This window comes from Coccinella septempunctata, chromosome 3, assembly GCF_907165205.1.
Source record: "Coccinella septempunctata chromosome 3, icCocSept1.1, whole genome shotgun sequence".
Lineage (NCBI taxonomy): Eukaryota > Metazoa > Arthropoda > Insecta > Coleoptera > Coccinellidae > Coccinella > Coccinella septempunctata.
In genome coordinates, this window is record NC_058191.1 from 4,092,439 (window position 1) to 4,118,521 (window position 26,083).

A 26,083-nucleotide genomic window follows, 5' to 3' on the forward strand; every position below is an offset into this window, starting at 1 on the left:
CAAAAGTTAACTAATAAACTTATTGGAAAAAGGAATGAAGCACAAAAGAAAAGAAATTAGCTGAATTTATTGAGGAAAGTGATTCAGAGCGACGATTGCTTTCGTTTCTTTTCAAACAGCAGGTCTAATGAAAAATGGCTTAAATGCCTAGAATGTCAGCAGTAAGCACATGTAGACCAGACTAATAAATTAAATAAGTTTCGTGTGCCATAATTGCTTGTGGTGGTTATGATTAAGAGTGTTAAATTAAGTTGATTATTTTAGAATATTGTTCTGTTTCCTAGAAAAGTTTAATAATTTTGTTAATTTTTGTGGTCTTGTGGTGGTTATGATTAAGAGAGTTAAATTAAGTTGATTATTTTAGAATATTGTTCTGTTTCCTAGAAAAGTTTAATAATTTTGTTAATTCTTGTGATGAGTTACAACCATACCTTTGCATAGTTACAACCATACTCTTGCGTAGTTACAACCATACCCTTGCATAGTTACAACCAACCCTGGGGGAGGGAGGTTAGTTTCCCTTTTTTTTCAACATTTTTTCTCGAAATCTATTATGTGAGTTGCATTCAAGCTAATTCTTAAAGATGGTTGAAAGACCAATTCATCATGTGATCTTATTAGAATTTTCTCATTCCTAAAGGTCTTCGAGATATTACGAGAAAATTGAAAATTTTTACTTTCAACCCTGCTGGTCTCCCCTACTTAACAGGGAAAGGATTCAATGATTGAAGACATTATGAACAGGATGGAAGAACGAAGAACATGTAAGAACAAAAATGGTCAAATATGGAAAAAATAATAGTAGTATAATAATAAAAAGAAAATAAGACAGGCTAACAAGTATGTTAGAACATAACAAGTATGTTAGAAGAAAAAGTGCGAAGAAATTGAGGAGTTAGTGAGTTACAAAGGAAGAATGAGCATTAGCCAATGCATAAGTAAGTTAGAGAAGTATTCAAGAAGTTTGAAAGACAACGCACAACTTCAATAGTTGATGACAACAATAGATATATTAAATACAGCATTTATTCGGAAGTATTGATGCAAGGGAATAAGATGAGTAATGAGTAATGAACTAGAGAGAGCACCAGAGAAACTTGAAGGAGAAGTAATACGTGGCATCAAGAACATCAGGACAGGACGAAGTTGAAGATCGTATGATATTCACATATTATATTGATTAAATATATGGATGAAACCAATATAGAAAGTGTTTTGAAGATATCTTCCAAAATAACATGTTAATGATGTTCATAAAAGTTGTTTACATTAAAATCTGTGTCGAATGGGATCAAGAGCTTCATTTTTGTTCCTCCCGTTTTAAAACAATTGAATTCTGATGTTTCAATCATCAATAGAGAAGAATGATCTGTCGTATTCAAAAATATCAACACTCACGTGCCCTAATTTCCAAACTTTGGATATTTTTCTGTCAGTTCATCCCAAACAAATGATCGACAATCGTCATTCGTCAATGAAATATCAAATCTCATTTCGAGACGAGACTCTGGTGGGCATTACTATTGAGATTTATACTCAATGGTACTAACATACTTAGTTTAACGACCACCTCAGATTCAATAGCTCAAACTTTGTCTCAGATACATTGAAGGCATTGAAAATCTATCAGTACCTACAAATCTCAATCTTTTAGGCAATGCTCAGTTTTACAGTTGATTTCTGGAAAATTGACTGTTCAAAATAACTTCGCTCAATCATTTATACATTTCGTTAATATCTACGAACCGAATAGTCCTTTTTTCCCTAAAATGATCCATGAAAGTTGGACCTAAAAATGCAGTGTACCGTGTGGACCGAGGAAGTGGATAGTGTAAGTCTATTTATACGGCATTTGGAGGTATACAGGTATAAGTTTCCCTTGTTTTTTACTGCTGAACCTAAGCTGAAGATCATTTAGTTTTCATCCAACAACAGAAAACACGAACACAAAAAAGTGTCTTAGCAATAATCTGCAGTTAAGACTATGAGTATATTGCAAAATATCCATTTCCTTGATATCTTATTGGTCCCTACGAGTGCATTCCTCCTGTTTTGCTAATTTTTGGTTCCATCCAGTCGTTTTCTTCGTTCAAGAGATTTTTCAAAACTGATTGGACAGAGTGTTAGGAATCCAATCGACATCCACATTGTTACCTTAATTTCTCTCAGAAAGTACGGATATAGTTTGTTAAATTATTGATTAATATCTTCCAAAGGAATGATGAAATTTAAAAGATATGTATATCTAGTTCGAAGGCAGACACCGTGTCATCATGATATAAAAGCCCAAGCAGCTACTCTACCATCAACAGTCGTTAATTCACCTTCACAAAGATGAAACTACAAGTAAGTGGAATAGGCTACCAAACATAAGTGTGTGAAATTAGTTGGGTGCTTTTGACTCAACAATCAGATTCAATTAGTGACAGTGATCGCCTGATTATGTTGGGATTACTCCTTTAATATCACATTGATAATTGCAAAAATTGTATTTGTTATGATTGGTAATTGGGTGGTCCTATACGAATTTAGTATTTTCATTTTACGCGGAATATATACTTATTCCATAAATAGAAACATTATATCATGAATAGTTTGCTTCTTGAAATAATTTAACCGAAATTTCGGGAAACGACCGATGAGCCATTTTTATACAGGGTGAGTCCTTGACTTGTGCATATATTTCAACAGTAGATTCTTGAAGCCAAAGGAACACTTTTCACTTTATTATTTTTTCCGATTCACCCTATATATAGACATTTTAATTTCTCATAATGAGCTGTGCCACCCTTGAAAACCTGCTACTAAGTTTTTCAAAGCATTTCAATCTTGTAATTAAGCTACTAAGTAGGTATATAGGAAAAACAAGCATAAACTCACTTTTTCGATTCCATTTGGTGAACGCAGTAGTATTTATAATACAATTTAATCTGACATTCATCTCCAATATGTAACAATAATTCACTATCGTACAAGAATTGCCAGATTAAAACATATAGCGCATTTAATAACAATAACCACATGCAGAATACTCATCTTTATTTTCCAAGTAGTCCAATATTCATTAGTAAACGTTCAACTTACTTTCAATAGTTGGGTTCTTTGAATTTCTGGTATTTATTGTATGTAAAGAAGAAACAGGATGTGGGTGAAATTTTGTGTTCGGAGAATATTCATCATATCGATGAAAAACTATAGTCCAAAAATCATTACATTCTATGAAATCGTTTGTGAGATATAACTGAAAATACCATTATTTTTCTGGATTTCCAACATCCTGCATCTCTTTAACCGAGACGAAAAATGGGAAAAGTATTTTTTTTTTCAGGAATCTTCGTTTAAAATATATGTATACAAGTCAAAGGTACCGCTGTATAAAATACGTGCAATAGAACAACAGCAAGCCATATTCAAATTGAAGCCATACCGTTAAAAATATTCTGTTCAATGAGTTTCGTTTCTTAATTTCAGCCGATTTACAAGAGGTTTTTTTCTTATAAAGATTTATTAATGGGAATGAAATAATGAAACAAATATGGAATCAGGCAGTTTCAATAGATATCGATAGTTTCCTTGTTTATTCAGTTTTTGAAATTGGTACCCAAATTTATATCGATTTCAAACTGAGAACACTCGTAGGAGTTGAGAACTGAGAAACGAAATTCTAAGACATTCATCAGTGCAAAAATAAATGTTTTGTAGATTTGTTGCAAAGTCAAATTTCTGCATGAAAAATATGACAGATCAATAGAATTGAAAGTTCCTGATTCTTATCTGGGAAAGTGCAATTTCTTCTATCTTCTATATTCTTCTATACAAAATTATTCGAGTACCTTTATGTATGAATAATCAAGAATAGCAACTAATTAAATATTAAATATCAGTCAAGGGTAAACAGTGTAATTCCTCTAAACTCAATAATTTCTCACTTCAACAGGGTCTCGCGGTACTGCTACTGGCAGGTCTGGTTTTGGCAGAGAAGAAGGAAGAATCTAAAACCGTCGAAGCTTCAGACAAGAAACAGAACAAAAGAGGTCTCTTCGACTTGGGTTACGGTGGTGGACATGGATTTGATCTTGGTGGAAGTCATGGTATTGAATTAGGAGGTCATGGCTTGGACTTCGGCAGCAGCTATGGAGGTGGTTATGGAGGTGGCTATGGAGGCGGCTATGGAGAATCCAAACATATTACCATCACCAAGGAAATACCATACCCTGTTCCTCATCCAGTACCTTACCCAGTGGAGAAAAAAGTACATGTACCATACCCCGTCAAAGTCCATGTTCCAGTAGATCGTCCATACCCAGTACATGTCCCAAAACCATACCCAGTCCCAGTTGAGAAACCAGTCCCATACCCAGTAGAGAAACCAGTACCTTACCCAGTTAAAGTACCAGTCAAGGTCCCAGTCAACGTACCATACCCTGTAGCTGTGCCAAAGCCATACCCAGTACCAGTACACAAACCATACCCAGTGCCCGTTAAAGTTCCTTACATCGTCGAGAAGAAAGTACCAGTCCTGATCCATGGTCATGGAGGGTACGATAGTATCGACTCAGGTAGTTACGGACATGGTGGTTTCGACTTTGGTAGTTATCATCATTGAATAACGACTGAATATTAATTATATCTGTGAATTTTTCGAACTTATTGTAAATTTTATATTCTCAGGCATATTTGATCTACCTTTATTTATTTTCATGAAAAATAAAAATCTATATTTTCCAACAATATTTTGTTGTTCAATTCTTGAAAAATAGTGTTGCTAGCCAAGTTGAAATTAGTGGCAGTATCGTTTCAAGGGATAACCGTAGACATATCAAAGTAATCAGCAATGCTGCTTCAAATGTGGTTATTTCGAATCAAATATACTGCACCACAAGAATTAGGGATATCGTATTCAATCGTTTTTAAAAGTATGTAATCTTCGATAAAATCGCTGTAAAATCATTTAAAACCCAATAACAACTTGAATCGATCCAATAAAAATCAGTATGAGACATTTCGTCAATCTGGTCGCCTTTTTTCTGAAGTGTGTTTTTTTGCATATCCTTCATGAATGTTCTTATTTTGAAATGAAGTCAGTTTATCAACGGCTTCGATTTGAAACGATATTCTGAAAATGCCAAGACGTAAATTAACAAACGCTGAGGCTAATAGGGCTATCGGAATGCTACAGGGTGGCCTAACTCAGGTTGTTGTAGCGGAAAGGCTCCAAGTCAGCCAAAGTGTGATATCTCGACTTTGGAATAGGTTCAGGGAGACAGGTTTCGTGTTGGAAGAACAAGGCTTGGTGGGCGACGTAAAACAACACCTGCTCAGGATCGTTTCATCACCGTTTCGGCGAGAAGAAACCCTACATCTACGTGTAGAATGCTACGGAATACTGTTCAAAATGCAGATGAGGACCAAGTTTCCATCGAAACCACCAGACGACGTTTGAGAGAGGTGAATCTAGGTTCTAGACGTCCATTAAGAGGAGTTCCATTAACACGTGACCATAAGCGTCAAAGACTGGAATGGGCAAGACAACATATCAATTGGAACGATCAATGGCGTAGTGTCCTTTTCACTGATGAATCCAGATATGGACGATTTTCAGATTCTCGAAGAATAAGGGTATGGACAATCCCACGCATACCCCGTAATCGTCGCTATGTCCAAAAAGTCCATCCATTCCGAGGGGGTAGTGTTATGGTATGGGCCGGGATATGTTTCAACGGGCGCACAGATCTACACATTTGTCCTGGGAATATGACTGTCTTACACTATAGGGTGCAATGTTGTGCCAAATTTTCAAGCTGCTATTGGCGAAACTTTTCAATTTCTAGACGATTACGCTAGACCGCACCGTGCAGCCATAGTTGAGAATGCGCGCGATGTGCTTGGTATTCCACATTTATCAATACCTCCGCACTCACCAGATTTGAATTGTATAGAATATGCATGGGATATACTCCAAAGAAGATTAGGTAATCATCAACCTACCCCAGAATCCTTAAATGATCTGAGAGAGCTTCTGCCCCGTTTATGGAAAAATAAAATTCCTCAAGAAATGTTCAAGAACCTCGTGGTGTAGTATGCAAAGAAGATGTCAAGCTGTTATTGATGCCCTTGGAGGCCATACATTGTATTGATAGTCTTAAAATGCTTGAATTCTCTGGGAATAAAATTTCGTTATTTCACTCGAGCAGTTTATTTAGGTATAAAAAAACACTCATAGCATTTCGTTACTCGATGGTGGATATTCAACGCTGCATTAACAGAACTCATCCACAAATAGATTTGCAAAATGATCATGGAAAATTTCAACCAAACAATTTTCGACAGAATATACTGAGTAAATAAAACAACACCCTGTTAAGGATTTATTACAACAATCTTTCAATATAAATAATATTTTTTCGTAGGTCTTTTTCTCCTGATCTCGAATATATATGCCTATCTAGGTCCGTCTATCTTAAGTCGAGAAATTAAGAGATTCATAGTTTCAAAATTTTGGAATAAAAATACAGAATACAACAAAATTATTTCGAACAATCTTCTCAAAAGCTTCATTGTCTCAATAAATACTCAACAATAACCAAGAAAAATTACAAAAAAAAATAAATATCTATAGAGGTGTGATATAAACCTAAAGAAATTGCTCGAAATATCCACTATTAAAATATACATAGTTCATACCATTTTCTCAAGTTGGTAAGACTATGTGTGTATCGTTGCAGTTCAATGTGGAGACGACAATTCGAAAAATTGTCTAATAGTGCTAAGCCCAGATTTCAGTCATCCTGGTTTAAAGGAGTGCTTGCTGAGGTGATGAGATCAGCAAGAATGAATAAATGAAAAACTCAAAAATGTGTTGACAAGTATCATAACCTCACATTTGCGTACTATTATAGGTATAGTGTGTAATGTGTTCCAAGGCCTAGTACCGACTGCTTCCATGAAAGTGAATGGACTATGGATATGATCGCAAAACTGATCTTTTCTCTTCCTGAAGAGAAGTTTCTCTTATCTTCTTTCATTAATAGTGCAGCAAGGATAATTTATTTAAGAATATCTAGATTCTCGTGATTTCCATCAACCTATATGAAATTATTGCTGATTCCATGTACTTTGGGTGTCACCATTAACTATCACTCATTAAGGAAAAGAATTCTTTATTTGGAAATCTGTAAGAGATAATTGAATGAATAGAGCATAACATAACTTCAACTGAAAAAAACGATTTTATATAATTCATTCCAATTGAATCATTACAGTAATTAGCAAGAAACTACAATTATTCAATTGCCAAACTGATTAATGCATATAAATTTAAAATGGATCAGTTCTTTTTCCGCACAAAATATGTTTATCGAATACGAAAATGCTTGCCCATTTCTAGAAATAAATGGTAGCCAAGATTCGTTAAAATATAAATACCTAAATAGTTTTATTTATGTATCCTTGTTTCTTGTATAATTATGAAACATCAACACCTGGTAGCTGAAGCATATAACATAATTGTGATCATTTCACCCATTTTTGCGAGAAAACAGTTTTTCTTGAAAATTAGACAGACCACAGCAAATTCCTGGAACCCAAAGGTTCCAGTAATGCCGAACTTTTTAAATAAATACAGAACATCGTTTGATAGAGAATATACAGGGTGTCCCGGAAAATGTGGGAAATCTCTCGGATTCAGATAGAACATAAAAAATGAAGATGACAAGTTCCCATAATTTTTTTTCCTAGCGGCTCTCCCTACGAAGATACGACCTCCTAAATGACTCCACTGGAAATCCATTTTAGTGGAATAAGTTTCAAACTACTCGATATAATTTGTTGAAAATTTGATATGATTAATAGTAGTAAGGACCTTTTATATCACAGCACTCAAATTTCAATTAGTTTGTTCAGTTTACCAGGGACGGACTGGGTTGTACTTTTTTGCAGACAAAAAACTAGACTTCATGTTATTTTGAATATAAATTAAAAAATTACTTACTTCTTTCATTATTTTTTTTTCGAAAACTGTTCATTTTATCGACACTGAACATGAGTACCTTTCCTTCAGCTTAATATTCAAGGTATCCAAATTTGTTTTTTTTAGCACCTTATCATACAGGGTGTTAAAAATGTAAGCATTAAAATGTACACCTAGCCCGCCCCTGGTAAACTGAACAAGCTAATTTAAATTTGAGTGCGGTAATTTAAGAGGTCCTCACTACTATTAATCATATCAAATTTTCATTGAATTATATCAAGTAGTTTAAAATTTATTCGACAAAAATAAATTTCCAGTGACGTCATTTAGGAGGTCGTATCTTCGTAGGGAGGGCCGCTAGGAAAAAAAATTATGGGAACGTGTCATCTTATTTTTTTATGTTCTATCTGAATCCGAGAGATTTCCCACATTTTACGGGAAAACCTTGTATATGGGATGTTGAAATCTGGAAGTAAATCTCGTAACAAATTTTTTCAAGTCTCCTATGCAGTTTGTATCAGTTAATTTCCAGAAAGTGAGGAATTTTCAATAGCCAGATGAGTTCATTACGATTTTTCTCAATAATACCTAATATATTTTAATGTTTTTTGGAAAGTGGCATATATGCTCAAAAATTCTTATGATATGTCGGGTGTTTCAAGCTACATGTCCAATGAACGGTTTCTCATAAAACTGGACCACATCAATGGCGCACCCACAAGATATCCTGGTAAAAGATATGACTGTTGAAAATATCTTCATTATAGTTATCATATTTGGATCCTTCAAATACTAATGGCTGGCAATCTTAAAGTCCGTATAAGATTTCAATATCTTTGGAATAATCTTCATGAAATTCGGTTGACAAAAAATACTCTATAAAAAATCAAAAGTTTTTTATTTGAGAAACATAAATAAATGGCAGATGAAATGAGATGTAAAGAAAAGTATAACAATTGAGATGGAAAATTCTGAGAAATATAGATACTACTTCAATCAGTCGTTATTCAATGATGATAACTACCAAAGTCGAAACCACCATGTCCGTAACTACCTGAGTCGATACTATCGTACCCTCCATGACCATGGATCAGGACTGGTACTTTCTTCTCGACATAGTAAGGTACTTTGACGGGCACTGGGTATGGTTTGTGCACTGGTACTGGGTATGGCTTTGGCACAGGTACTGGGTATGGTACTTTGACTGGGACTTTGACTGGTACTTTAACTGGGTAAGGTACTGGTTTTTCTACTGGGTATGGTACGTGTTTCACAACTGGGACTGGGTATGGTTTTGGGACGTGTACTGGGTAAGGACGATCTACTGGAACTTTGACTTTGACGGGGTATGGTACATGTACTGGTTTCTCCACTGGGATAGGTACAGGATGGGGAACAGGGTATGGTATTTCCTTGGTGATGGTAATATGTTTGGATTCTCCATAGCCGCCTCCATAGCCACCTCCATAACCGCCTCCATAGCTTCCACCGTAGCTGCTGCCGAAGTCCAAACCGTGACTTCCTCCAAAACCTCCAAAACCATGTCCACCACCGTAACCCAAGTCGAAGAGACCTCTTTTGTTGTGTTTCTTGTCGGAAGATTCGACGTTTTTAGATTCTTCCTTCTTCTCTGCCAAAACCAGACCTGCTAGTAGCAGTAACGCAAGACCCTGTGAAGAGGATATATGATAGGACAATTGGAGAGAAGTAAATCTATTCCTGTAGTTGATGATCATAAGTAGGCAAACAGCAAACATTATGATGAAATGAGTTGAGAATTCCGTGATTGAAGACGTTGAGAAATCCAGTAACTTTATTTTAATTCAATTAATTTGTTATACATTTCAGAACAAATCGTCTGAAATATATATTATCCTTCATAGATTGAATTTAAGGCGTTAGACACACTGAAAGAATAAGTTCATGGCATCCACCTATACCGTCAAATAATATGTTAATAGATTGAATGTATTTCTTCATCTGCAGATTGCACAAAGGTGTTAATAAACTCCGAAAGAAATTTATGGAGTGCAAATCAATGAATTCCGAAAAAGTTCTTCTCTGGGAGAGACTCAAACCCACCACCCCTTTCAAGATATTATCTTCTCAAACAAAATAAACTTTTCTTGATTTCAATTTCGGCTCAATAAACAATGTCAGTGAAGCTACAAACCCTGTGTTTAACTCCATAGTTTTGTATGTAAACAATAATCAGGCTGTTCAAGTACACACCGAGTGTACTCCCTGGTACTACAAAATCCAAATTACCTACTACGAGTATGAAGTCTAACAAACCACGATTCGTATGCTGTCACCCTGGTTCAATGAATGATTGCTAACGTAGAATGTCTGCGGTCAAATATCCACTCACCTGTAGTTTCATATCAAGGGAAGTTCAATAACGACTGTTGATTTTACGTTGCCTTCCATCAGCTTTTATACAAGTACTATGTTCTAGAAGAACGTATACGAATGATACGGTGTTTGCTCTCGATGAAACCGTCGCTGTTTCTTTCCAATTCATTTGTGCCATTTGTTAAATAATCGAATGTAAATTCGAATAACATTATGAACTTCCTATAAATTAAAAAAATTAAATTGGATGTGTATTGAGTGTCTGCCAAAAAGACCCTGTACCTTATATTCGAAACCAAAGGAGTTACAGAAAATGTTATCAAATGAAAGTTGTTCAAGATAAATTAGTCGTCAATAATTTAGTAGTATGATATGGTTGAATTATTTCCATACATGGTGGCAATACAACCCTATTTTTCTTCAATAGAAATGCCTCTGTTTTATTGTTCGTACATTGGTGTGCAAGTTATATCCCTGGTCAAATTTCACAGAGTAATTCTACAGGCAATCAGTAAAGTTCATATAGATAGAATATGATCAAATCGTGTAATAATACTCCATAACAGGAAAATTGAAACTGGTAAAGTTTTTTTTTGAAAAAACCTGCTCAGCGGAAAAATTAGAAAAAGTGTAATATTCCGTTTGCACCGTTTTTTTTTCATAAAAATCCTAATAGCTCATAAACCGTTGGCTTTTTACTCAGGATATTTTTTATTCATTTATTTCATTTATTTATTTATTTCTACACATACACCCAAGAAGGTAATTACATATGCAGAACAACACAAAAACACTATCAACTACTTAACCTAGGAGAACAATCTTCTCACATTTCCCAAACTAGTATTGAACAAATCCAAGGCAAATTTTTCAATCAACTCATTGCATATAAGCATCATTTTATTAATAGGAGATGAACTACCTAGCGTTACATGAAAGGTTTCCCTATTTCTAAGCCTCAGATATAAATTAGGTACTTTAAATTTGACAAGATCGACAAAATAACAGTCTTGAAATGTTAAATATTATTTAAAATCTTGAAAATAAAAAGAACTGCGTTGCACTTGCGTCTGTTAATCAATGTGCACATATTGAAGTCTTCCAACATTGAAATATATGACTTCATGAAAGGATACTCATTGTATTTGAAAAAAATTCATGCTCTTGAAATTGCCATAAAATTAGCTACATAACGATGCCAAGATAATATAATGGATGTGCCATTTGAAATAGGAAATGATTAGGCTGTTTCCGGTATCACTGGTAGATGCATAGGTCCGAAAATATTTTGCTGAGAAAGTTCGTTGCCGAAAACACCAACATGCAAATTTTCAGAACAGAATTGTGATTTGTGTAGTTTTCTATAAACATCCAAAAGGTTGAGCGGTGAATCTGAATCACCCTGTACATATACATAGTTTTATGGATCTCAGATTGTGCGTTTCGGATTTATATGAATAATGGTTCACCATTTGAAATGCTGTATGTTAGTAAACTATTAGTTATTCATCCATAAAATTACAGTTTGTGCCAACAATTTTTCGGAAGATCTAACTTTGAGCTGTTACAAACAGAAAATTTTCTAAATTTTGAAAGCAGTACCTATATTCCCATATTTTTTTGAATTTTTTATTTTTAGAATTTTTCGTTGCTTATATTTTAATGTTGTTTTTTGTATTTGTGTAATAAAGAACTTGTAAATTTTTTTTAATTACCCCCTTAACCAAAAGGGTGAAATGTGCCACCTTTTTTTATTTTCCACCATAACTTTTCATTAAGGCTCATCAGAAAATATGAATCAAAAAAGGGTTTTCGATTTCTCCCCTCTCTAGCTATGTGGGATGAGTGAGAAAATTACTTTCAAGGGCATCTGTGTTCGAAAAATACCTGTGCAAAATTTCATTTGTTCATCTTGGTCCTACTTTGAAATAAAATTGAATAAATCCATAATCAAGTCTTCATCTTCGAAGCAACGTAACTCTTCAACGAAGCGTTTAGAGATTTATTCTCATTAATCCTGGGACACCCTTTAGTCCCTGTAGAACGGAATCTTCGAAAAGCTCTTTGAATGACGAAACCAACTATATAATAACGGCAATAAAACTATGTTTTTTGTTCGTTTGATAAGCATAAAACATATTGCGATAACATCAAAATTACTAATGATACAGAAATTCTATAATGTTGAGTTTAAATGTTATTGAATAGTGGATCGAAGACATTCGAAGTCAAGTTGTTATAGATACGAATAAAATAAATTGTCCTCAGAGGAAGATTTGCGAAAAGATTAGATGTCGAACAGTCGTTTCACAATTTGATGAAATTTTTGGATTTATCAATTTATTGCTACCAATAAATTGATTAACCTATAGTAATATCTCAGCAAAGAAACAAATCGAATTTTATTAATATAGACATCGATTGAAATTCAATCAGGAAGGACTCTGGATCTTCTAAAACTCTATAGGGTTTTCACTCCCAGGCTCTGAAACAAAATCAATTAAAACATTGAAATATTGATTTTCTCCTGCGTATATTCTTGCACTTATTTGTCAGGGGCAAATCAGATTCATTTCCAGTGTGTTATGCGGGATAACGAGAAAATTTGTAATATTTTCGAGTTTCCCTCACTTCCGGTTATACCGGAAGTAACTTTCAACTTCGTTTTTTCAAAGGGCATACCCAATAAATTATAACATTTTTGGATTTCACATTGAATTTCGACACTAAACTATCATCGTAATCAATAAAAATAATATTTCTTTATGGAATTTTTCATCAAGATAACAGTTAAAACATACAACATATGGTTTCAGTAAAAGTTCCACGAATACACTTCTTGGGAATATTAGTGATGACATAATCCAAATCTTATCAAAATTCGAAGGGGAATTTAAAAATTTAATGATTTACTGGGCATACGATTTGATAAAACGAAGTTAGCTATTTCCAATACAATCGGAAGTGTCAGAACTTGAACATATTTTAGATTTTCTCGTCATCCTGTATAACCCACTGACAAAGAATTTCATGAATATTGTTTTCTGTATTACTTTGGGTGAGGTTAAGAAAGAATAACACTGTTTATAGGCCGATATGAAAGGATTGAGGGTTTAAATAAAAAGTTAGGTACCTACTTTAGAACGCTAAATAACTCCAAATATTCATTTTTAAAAGGCATGCCAATGATGAAAAAAGAGCAAGTCACAAATGAGCGTCTCGATAATGGAGCCTTATACAGGACGGTCATTGACTCGTACGAATATTTCAACAGTAGATTCTTGCAGTCAAAGGAAACACTGTTTTTCTTTACCATTTTTTCCGAATCGGCTCAGTTTAAAACATAACAGGTCGTTGAAAAACCATAAAAAAATGGTATTTTAATTCCATTCTCACGGTTTTATCGAATGAGATGAATTTCATAATATATTTTTTCAATTATTTGATGAATATTTTTCGAACAGAAGAAATCACCCACGTCTTCCAATTTTCTCATTATGGCCGTTACGTACCATAAAAATACCAAATATTAAAAGTACCAAACTCTTGAAACTAAGTTGAACACTATCTAATGAATATTTGAACGTTTTGTGAAATGAAAGTATTCTTCATATTTTCTCGTATAATGCGCCGTTTTCGAGTAATTTGATGATCAAAAAAAAAAAAAATTAAAAATATCTGTGAAATTTAAAAAAATGGGTGCTTTGACCCAACTCTTTTGAGAAGATCCACAGATGTGTAATGTCACAGATTTAGCTGATTATTCTGAAGGTAATTTTGTTTTTTCATGGATGGAACAGCTCATTATGAAAACTTGAAATGGATATATCTTTTTATCTGGACCGATTCGGTTGGTATAGGAAAATAGGTTTACTTTTGATCTCAAGAATCTACTTTTAAAATATTTTTACGAGTCAAATCTCGCTCTGTATACTGCCCTATATCCATTATTGTATTCCCCCCTATTCACCTTATTTCTGACCACTGCCGCTGCCCCTTTTTCCGTCATCTTTAATTAAAGAATCTTGCGAACTCTCAAGATTCTCAAACTGCTCTCGACAGTAAATTCTCGAAAAGTTAATTTTTACTAGTTGATAACAACTTCAGAAAATGTACAGGATGGTCCAGATCGTAACCGCAAGAAATTTTAACCACGTATTCTACATAAAATGAGCCCTAGTTTGTCACATAAACATATGTCGAGAAATGTTTCCTCTCCGAGATACGGATGTTGAAATTATAGAAAAAAAAATGTTTTTTATTAATAACTTTCACACTGCTTGAAATATTTTTATGAAATTTGAGACATAGGTTTTGAGTGTCAAGGAGCACTTTTTGGATAATATCATTTCTTTTTTATTCTACAAGTGGCGTCCGTACTGAAGTGAGACTGAATATTTTAAGATTAAAAAATGATACGCCACTGGTTTTTCCGACAATAAAAATTACTATTTAAATCCTTATTCAATTTGGAGCAAATTCGGTCTCTTGACTTTTTGGTGTACCATTTCCGGTTAAAAAAATAAAACACATACTCATGCATGAAGAAATTGCCAAAATTTGATGTAGCAAAAATAGTTTTATTATTATTATGTACCTACCATATCAAATTTTGGCGATTTCTCCATGCATGAGAATGTGTTTAATTTTTTTAACCGGAAACGGTGCCTCGTACAGCAAAAAGTCAGGAGACCGAATTTGCTCCAAATTGAATAAGGATTTAAATAGTAATTTTTATTGTCGGAAAAACCAGTGTCGTATCATTTTTTTATCTGAAAATATTCAGTTTCGCTGCAGTACGGACGCTACTGGTAGAAAAGAAAAGAAATGATATTATGCTAAAAGTGCTCCTTGACGCTCAACACCTATGTCTCAAATTTCATAAAAATATTTCAAGCAGTGTGGAAGTTATTAATAAAAAACATTTTTTTTCTAATTTTAACACCCCGTATCTCGGGGAGGAAACATTTCTCGACATATGTTTATATAATGAACTAGGGCTTATTTTTGATGTAAAATACCTGGTTAAAATTTCTTGGGTACGATCTGGACCACCCTGTATATGAGTAGTAAAAACTCATCATTTCCGAGAGTAATGTTAGACAACACGTTGAAGATATTTGAATGCAAGACCTTTCAAGAATCCCAAAAGACCACTCGGAGAATAGAAAAAACAGCACAATTTGAAATATGTTACCGATGATAGCTTCCTTATATTATTGTTGATACTGAAAAAATATGTCTCCTTCTCTATAGATAATCATCACACATCAGCAATTTGAATTAAGGAAGTACCCAATTATGAAATACTGCCAATATTTCACAAAGCTCTATTTTTCTGAAATCTTCGAAATATTCTACTACTTCTACTATTACAAATAAAATCCAGAGGGGACTCAAAGAATAACAAAAAATAACCATGTTATTTTTTGAGAGAAAATAGAACCTAAGGTTCTATTTTCTCTATATGTATTTCATTTCCTATGAAATTATTTTATCGGCATGATATGAAACTTGGAATGCCAAAAAAGTGCCATCAGTATTATATGCATTCGATTCTTACTGAAAAAAGGTTCATATCGATGGAATCGATAACACATAACACGATAATTATCATAAACATTCAGAAAAATGCCAGAGAGGAAGGGATCAGAGTAAAGCTTCTGGTATATTTTCTCCTGGTATAAAAGACTCAGGATGGCAATTCAACATCCACAGTCGCTATCACCAGTTCTCAGTTATGAAGCTACAAGTAAGTAATAAGAACTAGGAAATCCTTTAATCCACTTCACGGTTGAGTTGAGTTTCTGCGTGTGTAATTTATCATTTGCTTTCGTTTCAGAATTATATCAATGATTGAATAATCATATTAATTTCGGGTAGAATTCGAGCACATGTTGTTTCCTCAATCTCCATCAACGGAGACACATACCAATTTAATTGAATATAAAATTCGAATATAAAATTAACGTTAATTGAATATTATACCTAGTCTGTTTATATAATTGCACTGAAACTTCCTAAATTTCCGTTTAAGCAATAATGATTTATATTCGGGGATATGTTATAATACAGAAAAAGATGTTCGACATCCTTTATTACAGATATACAGGGTGAAAATTAATAGTTACGGAAAAATTCAATGTCGTTTGTCAAAAAATAATTTGGCTCTTTCATTGTGATTTTTGTCTCTTCGAGCAACCTCTGCTTAGATAAAACTCCTTAGAGGAGGCGCCTGAAAAGCAATTTTCAATTTTTTTCCAGAAAACCAGAACACTCCGAAAAGGCAAAAAAAATGTTCTCTAAAACTTCAAGCGGAATAAAGAGTCACCTCTGCTCTACAAGAAATGTTGTCCTTTTCATATTATACCATTGAAAAATTAATTTTTGACAGATTGATCCATTTTTAACACGTACGGTCTCTTGCTCAAAGTAGCGGTTTTATAGAAAAAAATCATCACTAGATAGATCGTGTGGGCTGGAATTTTCCTCAATCTTATATTTACTCAGCATGCTGACATCATAAGGGAATACGACCAAAATTTTTTTGATTGTCTTCTCGCAAGGTTTTTTTCAACAAACGATATCAGAGAACTGTGCAAGAAATTTCCGCAAAGTTGCCAGGGCTTAACGAATGATTTGTTTTCGTTTAGAATTCAAGCAATTTGGAATCATTATAAAAAAGCGACGAAAACAATGAATATAATTTGGTTCGTATTTATTACCAAAAATTCAAATACACCTTACCAAAACGCCAGTTGAAAATATGCAATGATGATTAAAAAGAATTAAAATAAAACTGGAAATTTTACTTTCTGAAAAACTGTAGGTACTAACGTACTGATAACAACAACTGAAACATTTGTTTTTGAAACTGATATCTACTCTTAGCTAAACATATTTTTATTCTAGATGAAAAAGTGTATCCAGATTTTTTAATGATGAGTGGTTTATTGATTATATTCTGAAAAAGCATTGTACAAATGTGGTTTCGAATACTAAATATGTTGTCTAACTAGAGTTACTAGACCATACCAGATACCAGATAAATACCAGCATTGTGATCCAGTTTTCAAAAATAATGCTAGCATGACCTTCTTCATTTCAATAGTACTTTTGTGATTCCAAATGTGTGTGACCAAATTAGAAAGAATTACATTTTGTGTTTATAATATGAGTACTGATAATGTTTGCAAATCAAAAAAGGCAACATAGAACTAAATTTCTTATCTTCATTTTGTAACTGTTAATGAAAAAGAGGAACTCTAATTGAAATGAAAGGTCCACAAAACAATAATCATCATGTTATGTGTTACATTAACTAACAAAACTCTCATTCCAACATAACGAGGAAGTCGTGAAAACATCAAAAAAATTAGAATAAATAAGATTAATGATATAACTGAGTGCATAAAGCCTTCTACATAACAAAAAGAATTGGTCATGATGATGACGATATTCATTTAGAAATAGCGGTCATTCTGAGTTGAATGTTGAATTCTAGTAAAATTCTAGTAAAATCAAGTGTATGTTTCCTTAGATAAGTTTCTATGTGTAAAAAAAATCATTGTGTTTTACTTTTCAGATATTAACAGTACTGCTATTGGCGGGTTTGGTTTGGTCAGAGAAAAGCGAAGATGAGAAATCCATAAAATCGACTGAAAAGAAGCATAGCAAAAGAGGGCTTATCGATTTAGGTGAAAGTTATGGCCATGAGTACGGTGGAGGATATGGACATGGGTTCGATTTTGGTGATCACGGTTTGGACTTCGTTGATTATGATCACAAATTAGGGGGCCACAGTTTGGACTATGGAAATAGTTATGGGGGTGGATATGATCATTACGGTGGTAGTTATGGGGGTGGATATGATCACCACGAGCATGTGACAACCATCACCAAAAAAGTACCTTATCCAGTACCCCATCCTGTGCCTTACACAGTCGTAAAGAAAATTCCTGTACCATACACAGTAAAAATACCTTACCCAGTACATCGTCCCTACCCAGTGCATGTACCAAAACCATATCCAGTCACGGTGCATAAGCCAGTACCTTACCCAGTAGAAAAACCAGTACCATATCCAGTTAAAGTACCAATCAAGTATCCAGTCAAAGTACCTTACCCAGTGTCTGTACCAAAGCCATATCCCGTTTCAGTACCTAAGCCATACCCAGTACATGTGAAAGTTCCAATTGTAGTCGAGAAAAAAGTACCAGTCTATGTTCATGGACATGGACATGGAGGGTATGAAGAAGGAGGCTACGGACATGATTACAGCTACAGTAGTTATCATCACTAAAAAACGACTGTTAAAATTCGAATCAATTCTTGTTACATGTTTTGTTATGTTTTTCACATGAATGTGTTTTGTTTGTAATATATAATTTTAGTTAATTTGTTATATTAATTTTTCATAGCCCCTCAACATTCTACCCCAATTTCCCTCAATAAAGGAAATAAAGATTATCGATATCACTCGAATTTGAATACTGAAAGAAGATTGAAGTATCAATATATTGGATGGCTTCTAATATTTAATAAACTTAAATCATTTCAAAAGTATCTATATAAAAAAGGTGATGAAAAATAAGAGAATGAGATTGTCTTGACTAATACCTATTAGTACCTAATCATAATCTGATGAAACACTCTATACCTATTTCCTCGAAGTGGAGTTGTATTCATATATATATATATGAATACAACATATATTTTCTCTGTATGATGAGTTTTGTATCGTCTGTAGTGGCTGAAGATGAACTCTTATAGATCCTAAATGTGTCCGTGATTAAAAGGTGGAAGAATTGAATATTCTGGCGTGAGATTTGTACAAGACAGTTTCCTAACAAGGTTTAGTCGTGGATACTTGTATTTTGAAGGTTAGATGGTAGAAAGAAAGATTGGTTTAATGATGTATGAACTTCCAGAGGTGGGGAAAGCGTATATGTAGGTTTTCAAAGTTGAAAAAAAAATTAGACACTTGAGCATGTCAGATTAATATACTGTATATGCGCTACATGTCTCTAATAATAAATTCATGTTAATCTGACAGTTTACGTGGTGGGGCTGGCCGTACGGAAGACTTGAAAATGCTTAAAGGACTTTTCAAGAGACTGACAATTCGGACGTCACAGCGTTCCTTTGAAAATTGGTACTTGTACAGGGAGGGCAAAATTGATGATACCTTCCTGAACTACAACTTTTTAACCCAACGAGATAGAGGAAAATGAATAGCACATTACGTTCGTCTTTTTTCGAGAAACTTATAATGCCATCAACTGCAGTGCACTATCTTCTTTTGTTTTCGAATTTTAGGACAAAATGAATATTTCAACTTTGGTCATTATCTCAATTTCTGTTTGTGCACTATTGAGACACTTTTTCAATAGCAATCCATTGGGGTACTATGATTCTTTCCAACAGGTTCATTTGCTGAGCTATAACAAATAGTTGTGTTTTTTCGTATAAAAGCTGTAGTTTAAAATGACTTAGAAAGAATCGCCATTTTTTCCCGTTTCAGAAATATATCATACATCGCCCTCAGTCTTTTTTAGTCATTTTAAACTACTGTTTTCATAAAAAAAACATATCACCATACCACATCACATACCACAGCGAATATACCTGTTGGAAAAAATCATAGTACGCCTCTGGATTGCTAACAAAAAAGTGTCTGTATAATGTCTTCATTTCAACATTCTAGCTTAAACAGAAACGGATATAATGACCAACGTTGAAATTTTAATTTTGGCCTATAACTCGAAAACAAAAGAAGATAGAGTAATGCAGTTGATGGCATTATTAGTTTCTCGAAAAAAGACGCCCGTAATGTGCCATCCATTTTCCTCTATCTCGTTGGGTTGAAAAAGTTGTAGTTCAGGCACCACCAATTTTGCTCATCCTGTACATATCGAGCGTGTCGGATTTTCATACAGAAGGTTAATGAAGGTATTGCAAACGTGTTGTCACATTAATCTGACACTTTTCAGAGGGGTTTTCTCAATCTGACTGTTTGAAAATGATAACAATGTATATTTTCAAGAATGCTCATGACTCTGATTGTTGATTGATAACAAATCGAGTTTGATCAGTCAATCAAACTCTTACTTCCCGAGCAAGCTTTGTAAAACCGGGCATAAAACTCAAAATACTTGCAGTAACATACAATTTGGCGGATTAGACTTCTTGTGACCTTTCTCGACCTTGTTAATTAAACTTTGACTAAAACTAAACTTTTGATCTAGAAAATGTAGGCCATAAAAAATTGCACTGTAAGAAACTGGACATCCACAATACAACAGGAAGAGACTCTATGAACACACGGTACTTGAGGATGGATCCATATGTATTAGGTATTCAATATTACCTGACAAGAATTACTGTTGTTAACTCGAGTATAAATTCTTGGTTGAAGAAACACCAAGAAAAATACCAGCTTCCTTAGCAACGTTCGGTGGATTTTGCCGCCTCCTTCAGGCTGTGAATATAATTTTTATTGAAATATCCCCTCACAAAAACATCGTCTTTTATAAACACAATTGAAAGGATGACAGTTCAAAATGAGAAATATATCTAAACAAAAAATAGAATTAATTATAAGACAATTATAATAGAATATATTCTTATAATGTATTCAGTTTGTGCGGCCGGTTCCTATTTTTTCATTTTGTTCAGATGTATTTCCATTCTGAACTGTCATCCTTTCAATTGTGTGTTGACGTTGCTAAGGAAGTTGGTCTTTTTCTTCAAGTTCCTTTAACCAAGAATTTATACTCAATATATCATCAGAGTGGAAAAAAATATTCATTGCATACTTTTGCTAAAGTTCGATTTTGAATGTAAATAATTGGGAACCATGAACCTTCGTGTTAAATTTTCAGTGTCTCTCTGCTATCCTCTTGCATTCTGAAATTATTTCAAATTTTCATAGATTTCTCTAGAAATACCCACATGCTAATTCCCAAATTGATTTTGAGTTGTCTGTCGGTCTTCAAATTCATGAAGAAATCAGAACGGAAATGCTTGCATCTTAAACGATTATCGATATCCGTATAGGTATTTTCGGCAACATAATAATGAAATATAATAGACGTTGCAATGCGAATAGAGGGGAAGGATTGCCTATTGTGAATTCGCTCATATTATTTTGAAGTATATAAACATCAAGATGAAATTGTGATATCAACAGTCAACACACAAACATGAAGCTGCAAGTGAGTGATACTTTTATTGAAAATGTGTAGTGAATAACATGTGACATAATTATTGAAATCAATACACACATAGTGACTTTCAAAACATGATTTAATGAAAAGTCGAAATCAGTTTTTAAAGAAATGCAAACCTCCCTTCTTGCTTTTCATACAGCTCCAGTTATCAGATTATAGTAGATTACAAAACTGCATGTAAAAATTCGTTCATTCATTGTCAAAGTTTTTATCAGAAAAAAAAGTTGGTAGTATCGGAAAATTCGGTTCAATAATTTTCTTACAAATAATGATTATTCAAATAAAGTATCTTTCCAATTGTTTTAAAATTTACTAAAAGTTTTAAAAATCCCTGAATTCTCTTAGACCAAAAACGATACCCACAGTTGCAAAAAATTCAAGGTATGATTCCTTTTCAAAAAATAGTGTACCTACCCCTTTCATATGAATTTTTTCGAAGCAGCCCTTGCTCAGATACCATTTTGGTGTAATTGCATGGGGTGGGAAAAGTCATCCCTAAAATTTGATTCGTAAGAAACATTTTTCCCTATTTATATTATACCAAGGAAAAATGTATTTTTGATAGCTTGATTCATTTTGAACAAAGAATCTTATCACCTTCTCGCTCCCATAGAGGTTTGCTCAATTTTCTGGTTTTTAAGAAAAAAATTCAGAATTATTTTTTTGATACCACCTTTAGGGGCTGTATCTAAGCAGGGGCTGCTTCAAAAAAAAATATTTGAAAGAGCCACACTATTATTTGACAAAGAATATTCCCTTAAATTCATTAAATTCAACTATTCATTCACACCCTGTATAAACATTCCTGAACCCCATAATTATTGCTACCCTAAATTTGTGACGGATAGATGTTCTACCAAAATCGATACTATTTGCTGAAGAAGGACAGAATAAGTTTACAAATTGCCTAGTTTGAAAATACTTATGTAACTAAATATTAGTGATGATGCGAATTAATATTTATCGCTCTAAATTACTATAATGAAAATTAATTTTGGACGAATTCAAATAACATCTCTTGTGATGAAGAAACCACCAATTATTGAGAAAGAAGATTATCAACAAACTCGGTTGCTTCATATGCAATCAGTTCTTGTAACCATGGAAAAATTATTTCTTTCAGCCCAATTCATAACCATGTAAGCATTTTTTTTTGCTGTTGAGTGTGTTTGAGACTCTGATTAAGGTAAAAATACTGAAATTCCTAAGGGTTTTCAATCACAGTCTTTTAAACAAAATCAATTAAATAATCGATTAGCTCCTGCGTAAATTCTTGCACCAATTTGTCAGGAGCAAATCAGATGGAAAAAATTTTGACTGATAATGGAAATTTTGGTAAAACTTCGTAACTCATTCTTATAAATCTTTTTCAAGAATTCGTCTCATATAGACTCCGAAACATTACAAAGTTATCATTTCAAAGTTCCATCTGATTTGTTCCTGACAAATTAGTGCAAGAATTTACGCAGGAGCAAATCAATTTTTTCATTGATTTTGTTTCAGAGGCTGGGCGTGAAAACCCGCCTAAAGAATTTCAGAAGATGCACAGTCCTCCCAGATTGAATATAACAGCTTCACTTTTTGATATTCACAGTTCGTCACTTTGACTAAGAAATAGAAGAAAATTAATACATGTTCAAATAAAATTTCTTTCAACGCTATAAAATGAACTTTTTTGTGATTTCCTCGACTTCTCGTTACAAGCTTCAGTTTCTGCATTTGCAGACAAAACTCATACTCACCGAAATATTCGTCCTCACCGTTGTACGTATGTTTCTTTCTATTTCAAAAATTTTGAGCACCTTATTGTCACCGGAATGATAAATAACAACATTTCAGCGCAATCTAATTGGGTAAATAGATAATATTTTCTTATGCCATAGTAAAATGTTCTTCTTTATATAGAATGAAAAAACTAATGAATGCTTTCACTGCCAAAATTAGAACTCCTTTTTAATTCTTGGTTTTATTTTGTAGGGATTTACGATACTGATGTTAGTAAAATTGCTTTCGGCTGAGACGTTTGGAACAGCTGAAAACAAACAGCAGAAGAGAGGTATTTTTGGATTCGGATTTAGTGGTCTCAATCTAAGTGGCTATGGTTCTAAACCAAGCGGGATTTCTATGAGCACCCAGAGCAATTATGGAAACAATCACCATGTTCAAAGTGGAGTAAAAGATACCATGGAAATACCCGCTCATACCGAAAATATGGTACATGTACCTTATCCAGTTAAAGTACATGTTCCAGTAGATCGTCCATATCCAGTGCATGTTCCAAAACCTTATCCTGTGCCAATTGTAAAACATGTACCCTATCCGGTTGTTAAACGTATTCCATACCCGGTAAAAGTACCAATTAAGGTTCCTATAAAAATACCTGTGCCAATTATTGTGCCAAAACCATACCCTGTAACGATTGTTAAAAAAGTAACAGTGCCTGTGAAAGTTCCTTATATTGTTGAGAAGCAAGTACCAGTCTCGAACAAAAACCACAGAGGATTTGGTACCAACGGAGGAAGCCACAGACAGGGTGGTTGGTTGTGATAACTGAGCATTGACTGAATTTTTTATAGTCTCTTATATTTTTGTTATTTTTTGTAATCTAATGCGTAGTCAATACAAAATTTTTCTTCTGTGTCATTTTTGTTTTGAAATAAAATAAATCGAATCGAAGATAATGAAGAAAAAACGGACGTTTGCACTGTTTCAGTAAACAATGATTAAATTTCTTAAACCATGTTTAAGCATTAAGTTAACTATAGTCTATCCAAATCCGAGAGGCCAGCGTAAACAAACTGACTAACGCGTGATCTTATTTGAGGTACTCCTCTTATTGGTCAAAGCTTCAGGAACGCCATGTTTGCAGGTATAGGAGTAATGCATAACCGCATTACGTTTGATTCATTGATTGTATGCAAATTGTTGTGCAGAACTGCAGAGGTCATTCATTGCTTTTTCTTTCGTAAATTGGTTTATATTTGTAGCAAGTTATTCAAGTTACAAGCATTTAAGATAATGTCAAGTACTGATACTGCTGAGGAATCGCGTGTTGACTTAAGTCCTCCAAAGAAGAGACGTCTGAAACGACACTTCAGTGCCGAGATAAAAGAAATGATTTTGAATACTTATAAAATTGAGATTATTCAAAATGCAGGAATGTGTTTAAAGGACGTAGAACTAGTTGCTGAGAGACTTGGCATTGGAGCTCGAAGTGTTAGGAGAATTATTTCCGAATACATAAATTCCGGTGTTCTATCACAGCCGGCAACAAATCAAAATCGGACCACCAAATGGGAGTCCTTATCAGATTTCGATAAAAATGTAATACGGCGAGTTTTTCTTCAGAAATGAACACCCGACTATAGAGAAAGTATTAAAAATAGTTAATGAAGACTCGAACTTGCCAAATTTTAAGAAGAGTACCTTCTCTATAATATTGAAAAAACTTAATTTCAAATATGGACGTCGCCAACGCAACAGTTTTTTAATGGACCGTGACCACATTAAATGTTGGAGAAGAAACTATCTCACGAAAATTAGGGCCTTCCGTGATGAAAACAGGAAGATTTACTACTTGGATGAAACTTGGGTAAATGCCGGTCATACTAAATCCCAAAGTGTGGACCGATGAAACAATTACATCTTCTCGGAAAGCGTTACTTGCTGGATTAAAAAATCCGTCTGGTAAGGTCTTGAATTTTGAGTTTAACCCTCGGTTTCATAAAGCTTGATCAGAGAATCAACGATCGATTGACGAATGAACGTCAATTAGTTTTCAGTCGATAAGTTTGTCATAAGCATTCTGAATATCATTCTTGCACCAAATAATTATCTATACACGCCCATTTAATGATTCTCAACTGCTACTCCTCCAATATATTCGGAAATATGAAAGTTTCAATGATTTCCTTCGGGAAATCGAATGCCAAATCGTTGATCGAGCAATCAAAGTTTTGTGAAACTTGATGTAAGTACCTTTTTGGTGGAAAACAATTTCAACATTCTTTTTCAAATGAAGTGAATATATTTTTCCAGTCAAAGGACAAAGAATTATAGTGTGTCATATTGGCAGTGACACTGGTTTTTTAACTGGAGGACTTTGGACTTTCCAATCCAAAAAGTCAGTCCTTCGAAAAGTGGTTCGAGGGTATACTTCCTAAATTGGAGGAAAATTCTATAGTAGTTTTAGATAATGCTCCTTACCATTCAAGGAAAATGGAAAAAATTCCTAATTCACAATTAAGAAAGAGTGATATCCAACAATGGTTGAGGGAGAAAAATATTGATTTCATCTCTGACCTCATAAAAGCACAATTGTTGCAGATAGTCAGGCAGAACAAAGAAAACTTTGAAAAATACATCGTGGATGAGACCGCAAAGGCCCAAAATATTACTGTACTTAGATTACCGCCCTACCACTGCGAACTGAACCCTATTGAATTGATTTGGGCCGATGTCAAGAATTTTGTGGCAGATAAAAACACCACATTTAAAACGGCTGACGTCCAAAATCTTTTTCAAGAGG

At 33.8% G+C, this 26,083-nt stretch overlaps 3 protein-coding genes across 3 annotated transcripts; 2 read left to right on the forward strand and 1 right to left on the reverse strand.

Moving 5' to 3' along the window:
* The first annotated feature begins 2,249 nt into the window (after positions 1-2,249).
* LOC123309487 lies at positions 2,250-18,721 on the forward strand. Its single transcript, XM_044892637.1, has 4 exons — positions 2,250-2,346; positions 3,938-4,603; positions 15,927-16,076; positions 17,910-18,721. Exons 1-4 carry the CDS (start codon positions 2,335-2,337, stop codon positions 18,624-18,626), a joined length of 1,545 nt encoding a protein of 514 aa, XP_044748572.1. The 5' UTR covers positions 2,250-2,334; the 3' UTR covers positions 18,627-18,721.
* Positions 8,897-10,841, reverse strand: LOC123309839 (zinc finger protein 512B-like). The gene is made up of 2 exons (XM_044893122.1): positions 10,341-10,841; positions 8,897-9,639 (listed from the first exon to the last, which is right to left on the reverse strand). Exons 1-2 carry the CDS (start codon positions 10,350-10,352, stop codon positions 8,977-8,979), a joined length of 675 nt encoding a protein of 224 aa, XP_044749057.1. The 5' UTR covers positions 10,353-10,841; the 3' UTR covers positions 8,897-8,976.
* A 2,625-nt stretch (positions 18,722-21,346) lies between the features above and the next one.
* On the forward strand, positions 21,347-24,129 carry LOC123309488. The gene is made up of 2 exons (XM_044892638.1): positions 21,347-21,540; positions 23,533-24,129. The coding sequence occupies exons 1-2, from the start codon at positions 21,529-21,531 to the stop codon at positions 24,100-24,102; spliced, it is 582 nt and encodes a 193-aa protein (XP_044748573.1). The 5' UTR covers positions 21,347-21,528; the 3' UTR covers positions 24,103-24,129.
* Positions 24,130-26,083: the final 1,954 nt, after the last annotated feature.

Coding starts and splice junctions, on each gene's coding strand:
- LOC123309487 (XM_044892637.1), top strand. Junction 4,604..15,926: donor ACTTTGGTAGTTATCATCAT/TGAATAACGACT, acceptor GATAACACATAA/CACGATAATTATCATAAACA. Junction 16,077..17,909: donor TCTCAGTTATGAAGCTACAA/GTAAGTAATAAG, acceptor TTTACTTTTCAG/ATATTAACAGTACTGCTATT.